Consider the following 8,937-nt stretch of genomic DNA (forward strand, 5'->3'; position numbering starts at 1 on the left):
GGGGGGAAAGAGGAACAACTGTAATCTGAACAATAAAGATTTAATTAAAAAAAGAGAAGAATGGCATATTATAAAACCACCATCTATATAAAATGGGTTATTATTCAGCTATAAAAAGGAATGAAGTTCTGACAGCATGGAAGAACCTTGAAAACTTTATGCCAGACACAACAGGACAGATCTCGTATAGTTCCACTTCTGTGAAATATTTAGAGTGGTCAAGTTCATAGAGAGAAAGTAGATTAATAGTTGCCAGGGACCGGGAGGGTGGAATGGGGAGTGACTGCTAATGAGTACGGGGTTTTTTTGTTTTGGTTTTTTTTTTGGTGAGTGATGAATGTTCTGGAGTTGGTGGCAGTAATGGTTGCACAAGTTTGTAAATACACTAAAAAACACTGAATTGTATACTTTTAATGTTGAACTTTATGGTATGTGAATTATATCTCAAGTATGTTTATTGCTTCAAAAGTCTTATCAATCGCCTGTGGTTTTGGAATATTAAGACAAATTTATTTTAAAAAGCATGGTAAAAGGAGCGTAAGCTTTGTTGTGAAGTCAGTATATTTTCTACATGACTGTGCTAATTTTTAATAACTTACTGAGGATCAGATCAGCCTGAGGAGCTGCCATTTCATATTCAAAAAGCCTGTGGTGTTTATTATTCTTTAATATTTCTCTAGCTTTACGTGATAGCGATCATTGTTTAATGAGAGGAAAATTCACTCCAGATTTACCTTTGTATATTAAAGGGTACATACTTTCATGAGTAGTCCTTCTTTATTTTTCATTAAAGAGTAAAGATATGACTAAAATTTGAAAATATCTTTTTGGAAATATAGGCAACAGCATACTACTAGAATAATGCTAACAGCAGTTACCAGTGGACTCAGATTTAACTTGGCAGCCAGGCAAGTCTGCAGTCTGTCCCAGAACTGATACTTGTTCAAGAGTCCACCATCGAAACACTTGTTTACAGTACAAAAAGAAGCAGCAGCATTCTCACCTGCTTGAGAATTCTAAATTTGACACTTGTTTCACTGAAAATTGAGAAAAGGCTTGGTAGGTTTCACACATAATATGGGCTTGAGTTGCAGTAGCTTAAAATGGTTGAAAAAAGCATAGTGACAAGACAAGTTTTTGAAAGAGCTTTTTGTTCTCCTGTCTTGTTTATCTTCTGAACTTATAATTTAGTAGAATGAGCTATTTTAATTTTATTTTGACTTTTATCATTTTTGCTCCTATCACAGTACCAAACATGATGTGGGTGCTCAATAAATATTAACTTGTGACAAATCCTTATATTTTTAGCCATATCTCTGAAAATAAATATAGTATGTTGGCGTTTATTCCTTTTTACAGCTTTAAATATCCAGATACCTCTTATAATTAGTTATTGTTTGGACCAAATTATATTTTACACTGAATTTCTTTGGAAGGAGAACTAAAAATTTGGTTCTGGGGGTGGAATAATTGGAAGTGAAAATTTTAATTACCTTTCCCAGTGGAATTTTTTATTTAAGACAGCTTTTGATGTAGTGAATAATAAGTTATTTCTGTGCTGTATTTTAGATTAGTGTTCATTTTTCTAATTAAAGCTTTTCCTATTTGAAGAAAAAGAAACAAATCAATCAACTTAAAGAAGTAGGAATCAATAAGCAATTCCTGAGGGATCAGATTGGCATTTAGTACTGAAGACTTTTCTTGCTTAGAATTTCTCAGGCTATAATTAAGTCATTCTTAATTTATTACTTGAGGTTTCTTTCTTTTTGCTCACATTCTTCTGAATCTTAGATGTGAGTAATCTTAGATATTTTCCCCATTTTAAAGTTATTATACCTTTAAGAGTTTGTAATAGTCACTGGAGTTTTTCAGCATAGGTGAAGAAAAGGCAGTATTTCAGTGTATTTATTGAGTGTTCAAAGATGAGTAAATCACAGTTCCTACCATCAAGGAACTCACAGTATAGAGGTGAGGACAGAGACGCATGCAGATTACAGAAATATAGTCAGGCAAGTGCCATGTAGGAGGTGTAAGTGGAATACCCTTGGACAACGGATAAGCAAGCATTGCTCTATTATTACATGCAGTGTCATTAATGGTGAAAGGCCTGAGTGGGTCATGGAAAGGCACAGAGAGCAGGTGGGGCTTGAAGGGTAAGCAGGGATTCACCAGAGGGTGAGAGCGAGCAGGGAGCGCCGGCCAAGGGCACAGACACTAAGGCTTTAACATGCGATGGAGGCAGCCTGAGGAGGGGACAGAGCAGGCTCGTAGGCCAGAAATGTTCAAATCAAGTTCCATCTCTCGCTTTGGGGCTGTGGGCAAGTTCCTTAGTGACTCTGGGTTCCGATTTTTCATTTGTAAACCGGTTTGCTAGGCAAGTGGAATGAAAAAACAAAATGTCTTTAGCCCAATGGAAGAAAGAGTGGTAGGTTTAGTCAGGTTAGGCGCTGTGTGTTAGGAAAACATTTGTATATTTTGGATGGGCAAACCTCACCTTTGACTTTTCTCCCTGTTGTAGGTTAAAGCAGCGACTGGAGAAGAGGTGTCAGCTGAGGATCTTGGAGGTGCTGATCTTCATTGCAGGTGAAACGGAAGAGGTTATTTCTTTTCAGGATTGATTGCCACATGTTTTAAAAAGTTTAAAGTATTTTTCCAAGTATTAAACTTGCCACAATTTGTTATCCATCTGCTGTTTTAGGGTTCAATTCTTTGAACTGTAGAGTTGCATTTCTAAGCTAGAACATCAGCTTTTCCATTATAGAAAGACTGGAGAGACAGGTTTCTTATTTAACAAATACCCATTGAGCTCTAGATCTTTAAGATGATAGACATTGTCTCTGTCCTCAGGGAGTTTACAGTGTAGTCAGGGAGGTGGGCTATTGGCAATTACCAAAATTCATATAAATGTATATATGTGATAGGCCTGCAAAGGAGAAATATAGGGAGAGCATATAGAAGGTGGATCAAACCCAGTGGTTAAATGAACATTTGGGAAGTGGAACACAGGGTGCTGGTGGTGAACTGCAGTTCAACAACAGACCACAAGAGAAAATGAAATAGAGAAGTTTGTTAATCAGGGGTCTGGAGGAAGTACATGGCGTGCCTTCAGGGGTCACCTACGGAGGTCAAGGCAGCTCGGACAGAGAGAAAGAAAGAAACTGGGGCACATGGTTTTTTTGTTTTAATTTTTATATTGATTTCAGAGAGGAAGGGAGAGGAGAGAGAGAGAAACATCAATGATGAGAGAGAATCATTGAATGACTGCATCTTACACGCCCCCAACCGGAGATCGAGCCTGCAATTTGGGCATGTGCCCTTGACCAGATTCGAACTTGGGACCTTTCAGTCTGCTGGCGGACGCGCTATCCACTGAGCAAAACTGGCTAGGGCTGGGGCACATGTTTTAATAGGGTACTAGGTAGGAGTGCTTTGGGTTCCTGGGCTAGGGCCGGATTGTTCAGTTCCATCCACAAGAGTGGAATTTTGGTAAGCTCGATGGCGGTCTTATCTAAGGGTGCATAAGACATATAGGTGCTGGGAGGCAGGGGAGACTGCTGATCACAAGGGCTGCTGGGAAAGTCATATCAGGACTTACATTTGCTCGTGACCCTCAGTTGCTCTGTAGGGCTTGTGCCCGTACTAGTTAGTTTAAGGTCCTTGCAGGCCGCTTGGCCAAATAAATGGATGCTGAGGTGGTAGTACCTGATAGCAGGTAAGTGTTTAACAGCTGGTTCTCTGGGGGAGGGAAAAGCCCTGCTTTGTGGCATCTGCCCATATCTGTAGTATAAGTTTTCCCACCACAGGATGCAGCTGCGTATGGAATCAGGAAGAGATGCACACAGTAGGTTCTTGTGAGTCAGGTGCCAGCTTGCTCTGCACATCACTGGTTTAACTACTTCAGGTTAGAGTTCAGGGGTAAGAATTCTTGACCATCTACCTCCTAGAATTTTATGAAGTGATAAACGAGGCGATAAATATAAATTGCTTGAAATAATACCTGCCTTAAATAAATACCTATAAATGTTAACTGCCATTATTACTGTTGTTGTTTATCATCTTAATTGGTCATTAAGGGTTTTGGACCTTTTTTTTTTTAAAGAGTACAGACAGTCCTCGGGTTACATAGGACTCGACTTACGTTGTTTTGTGGTTACGTCGCTATCTCCCATTTATTTATTAAAAAAAAAGTTCTGTCATTTCAATGTATGTACATATGTGCTTTATGTTTTTTATTATTTATTTCCCACAAGTAAAGGTCAGGAATTGTTATCTTTCTTTTAATTTTTTTTTACTGTTTCACTTCATTACTGCTGTGCATGTGCTCCATGTGAGTGACGTAGGTGCTTATGTAGGTGTGTTTCGACTTACGGCGAAAATCATGTTACTTTGTGCCATAGGAACAGATCTCCAATGTAACCCGAGGACCTACTGTAATTAGAAAACCATTGAAAAGCTTTAAGCAGAATGTGCTATCACCAAATATTTCATTTAAAAAATTCCCTCTGGCTACTAAGTAGAGAATGCTTGGAGTGTTGGCAAGAGTCTATGTGGGGGACCAGTTGGGTGGGTGTATCAGTAGCGTAGGTGAGAGATGCTGGTGGCTTAGGTGCTTATGGTGGTAGTGAAGGTAGGGGGGTGAACAGAGTTGAGCTCTATTTTAGAGGTGGAATTGAGAGACATGTTGATGGATTTCATGTAAGGGGTGCAAGAAGGTGAGATGACAAAGATGGTGACATGATATGGCTTTACTTCCTGAGATTGGGAAGGCAGGGGAAAGAGCAGATTTGAGGATGAGGCAGGAGGATCAAGCATTCCTTTTGGATCTGATAAGTTAGAGATGCTTGAGACATCCAAGTAGAGATGCTGAGGAGGCAGGTAGCTGTAAGAGTCTGGAGCCCAGACCAGTGCTGGAGATCTTTACATGGGAGTCCTCAGCATAGAGATGGACTCTAAAACCATAGGATGAGATGAACTCACCTCCAGGCGAATATAGATGTAGAGGAGGGCCCAGGATCATACCCTAAAGAACCCAGACCTGAATGGCAAGTGTCTAATCATCAGATTCAGGTGTGGTAAACCTACCTTTGATCTTCCAACCACAAACAAACCCAGGGAGGCAGATGGGTATAATAATTCTGCTTTTCTATCAAAGAACACTGCCATGCCAATTAAAGGGTTGATTTAGGGGCCTATCTTTGCCCCAGGTTTTCATTCCTTTCTCATTGAGCACTTCTTTTGAATAGATTGATTGTACTAAGTGTTATGGGTAATACAGAGGAATTTTAGCCCTAGTCCCAACCTCAGATTTATAATTTAATTAGGCAGCTAAGAGAAAGAAATGAATTAAAAAAACAATTACAAAATATGCTAGCATGCTTCCAATTTTACAACTAGAGGCCAAAGGAGAAATGACGAGTTGAGGAAGGCATAGAAAAGCTCAGAGGGAGAGCTTGAGGGTCTGCCCGAGTTTGAACAGAACACTTGTTCATTTAGGTGAGCACAACTGTGTGAGCGGAGAATCAGGGTGACTGCCTTATCTGGCCATTTACTGACTGTGACAGGGAGACAGTGAGTGGATGTTTCAACCTTCGGAGAAAGAGGACGCAGGTAGAAAAGGGTGAGTGGGTATAGGACAGTGTGGGCTGTTACTGTTTGTGCTTAATCTGGGGAAGGCGAAGAAGATAGTATTTATGGAGTATTAACAAAATGTTTTTGACCTTAAAAACTCTAATCCAGTGCCCATGAAAGCTGTAGGCAGTATATCAATTTAGGGTGTAGGTTCTAGAATTCATCCTTCATTCACCTCACTTATTACCATTATGACTAGACAAACCACGTAACCTTCTGGAGCCTCATTTCCTCATGCGTAAAACGAAGGAAAGGCTAGTTCTTACCTCATAGCACAGGATCTGGTGCATACTAAGCACCCTATTACTACCGGCTATTATTCTTAACCTGTTTAAAATCATAGGACAATGATTAGATGGTGATGGCTTTCTTGGGGAACAATGTCATAAAATTTACTAGTCACAAATTGCTTTGGGTTCTCTCTGTCTAATCAAAGAGTGATAAATGTGTATTTACAAAGGTTCTCGCTGTCTTTAAAAATACATATTTATACTTCTGTTTAGTCATCTGGAAGAATTAATTTGACACAAAGACTTATGTAATGTAATGCCTCCTCAAAGGTTTCTCTTTCCTGCTCTTTTGGTAAATACTAGGCAGCTTTTAAAAGAAAGCATTTTATTTTAAATATTTACTGATTTGGAAGCAATTCCTCCTGCTTGTTTGCTTTCTGAATTACTACAGTGTAGCCAGAAGTCAGCACTTGTAGCTGGTATTATATATGAAGCATTTACTAATAAAAGATATCATCAGTTGTAAATTATTGTATTAAGTTAGAAAGGGTCTGCCATTGCAAAGGCACTGGAGGGCTGTAACGAGAAGCAAGTACAGTCTCTGCTTTTATTTAGGGACACCCAATCTAGAGGTGGAAAGTGACACAAAACCACTGTGAGAGCCCAGTTCTAGGAAATGTCTCCCAAGGGTTTGGCATTTTCCCTAGACAAGATATCAAAATTTAGATTGCAGCAGCTTAGTCCTTATTCATAAAATGAACCGAAATTCTGTTTGTTTCAGGTACATAGTTTGCCTGACTTTACCATTTTGTTTATACTTTATTAGAAAGTCATAGTACTTTACATCTGAAATAAGAAGCCATCTAATCAGAACAGAACCAGAGCAAGCTCATATTTCATTGACACTGAACTTGAAATTGAACAGGAACTTCCATGGCCCTTAAGACAGAATCATTTTAGCAATACTCATTTTAACCCATGATCCGAGGGACAGTGTCTTAAACCTTTGCGTTCTGACAGCTTGCTTTTAGGTGTAACTTCGGAGGGAGGGAGCTCAGCAGTCTTTCAGAAGCGAGAGGCCGTAGTTGGCATCTTCATTAGGAGCTCAGTTAGGTACAAACACTCTTTGTTGTTATCAACAGCATCACTAAAGTGTGCCATCTGTGGTTGAATTTAACATGTAGAATTTTTTCAAAAAATATATTTTATTGATTTTTTACAGAGAGGAAGGGAGAGGGATAGAGAGTTAGAAACATCGATGAGAGAGAAACATCGATTTAGCTGCCTCCTGCACACTCCCCACTGGGGATGTGCCCGCAACCAAGGTACATGCCCTTGACCGGAATCGAACCTGGGACCCTTCAGTCCACAGGCTGATGTTCTATTCACTGCGCCAAACCGGTTAGGGCTTATCATGTAGAATTTTGTTTGAGGTATGTGGGCTGACCATTAAATAGAAGTCCTTATCAGCAAGGCCCCATGATCTAGTTGAAGGAGGTCAAGACAGAAATAGAGGCGTGGATTCTTATGCAGCTACTGGTGGTTCTACGCAAGGTTTATGCATACCTGTTTTTCCTGTTTGTAAAACAAGGATGATACCAGGGACATTACAGTGTTTGCCAGGGACATTATGAAGATCAAATTAAATATCATTTATTAAAGTGGTTTGGAAGTAAAAATGATGCCATCCGTAGATGAGAGAAGGTGTTTGGGGCTTAAGATATTCCATTTTTCCTTTTTCTCTAATCTGATTATTTTAGTGTACTTTACTCTGTAGGAAGTCCGGAGTCACTGACTACTGCGCTTTGGATGATAATCACGCCCTTCACTTAACTAGGAAGATTGTGAGAAGTCTCAATTATCAGAAAAAATTGGATGTGAGTTTGATGTGTTCTTGTAGCTTTTATTTTTCTGAAAAGCATTTTGGCTTATGTCATCTTGAAATAATGTCTTAAAAATGGTTAATACGAATTTTCTATTTTCTACAGGTTAGCATTGAGCCTTCTGAAGATCCTTTATTTCCTGCAGATGAATTGTACGGAATAGTGGGTGCTAACCTTAAGAGGAACTTTGATGTCCGAGAGGTATGTAAAGTGGAACTGTGAGCCATAAACCTTGCTGTCTGTCTCCTCATATGTGTATACATTGTCAAAGCCAGAGTCTGTTTATAATGTTCATGCATAGGGGCTGGTTTAGATCTCAGTAAGGAGCGATGGACATGTGAGGGAAAGATCTTTCCATAGTGTAGGATTCACTGGTACATAATAAAAACCAAAAGAGAGAGGGGGAAACCCTCTTAATTATTGGAAAGTTTTCATTGCACAATGACGAACCTTGGTTTATTCATGAACAGTACTTCATAATGTGGACATTAGGAATGATGTAGGGCAACTTCATTTTCAGCTATTTCCTTTCAGTATTCTTGTTTTAGGAATTGGATGAAATGTTGTTGAAAGAAAAAACATACCCTTTTATATCAATATTACATTAGCAAAGATTAGACTTTGATTACAGGTGAAGATTACAGATTGTTGCTATGATTACAGATTATTGATATAGTCTTGTATAGTCTAGAGTAACAATTTTTAGTGTTTGCATATAGCATGTAGTCTTTTATTTTGTTCAGTATCCATATCTGGTAGAATACTTTCTATGCTAGAAAATTATTATTTTTAAAAAATATGTTTTTATTGATTTCAGAGAGGAAAGGATAGAAACATCAATGATGAGAGAGAATCATTGATTGACTGTCTCCCGCATGCCCCCATGGGGATGGAGCCTACAACCCGGGCATGTGCCCCAACCGGGAATCGAACTGCGAGCTTCTGGTTCATAGGTCGACGCTCAACCTCTGAGCTACAACGGCCGGGCACTAGGAAATTATTTTAATACCAGATTCTCTATCTTAATATTTTGTTACTTTCCCCCTTGACTATAAAACTATTAATGTATTAATTGTGGAAAGAATAGAAAATAAAGAAAAACATAAAATTGCTTATAATTCTACCATCCAGAGAAAGCAGCTAATATTTTGGTGTTTTGGCTTAATGTATATGTAGACATTTTTATGGAGTTGTGA

General features: G+C 38.9%; 1 protein-coding gene across 1 annotated transcript in view; it reads left to right on the forward strand.

Moving 5' to 3' along the window:
• The window catches only part of MCCC2 (methylcrotonoyl-CoA carboxylase 2 (beta)), a gene marked incomplete at its 5' end in the record, with an annotated part of 61,047 nt that overhangs the window by 29,570 nt on the left and 22,540 nt on the right, over positions 1 to 8,937 (forward strand). The window contains 3 exons of the mRNA XM_005858146.2: positions 2,519 to 2,583; positions 7,636 to 7,735; positions 7,847 to 7,942. Coding sequence (XP_005858208.1) covers positions 2,519 to 2,583; positions 7,636 to 7,735; positions 7,847 to 7,942 — 261 coding nt within the window. The remainder of the gene's footprint in view (positions 1 to 2,518; positions 2,584 to 7,635; positions 7,736 to 7,846; positions 7,943 to 8,937) is intronic.

This window comes from Myotis brandtii, unplaced genomic scaffold, assembly GCF_000412655.1.
Source record: "Myotis brandtii unplaced genomic scaffold, ASM41265v1 scaffold115, whole genome shotgun sequence".
NCBI classification, from domain to species: domain Eukaryota; kingdom Metazoa; phylum Chordata; class Mammalia; order Chiroptera; family Vespertilionidae; genus Myotis; species Myotis brandtii.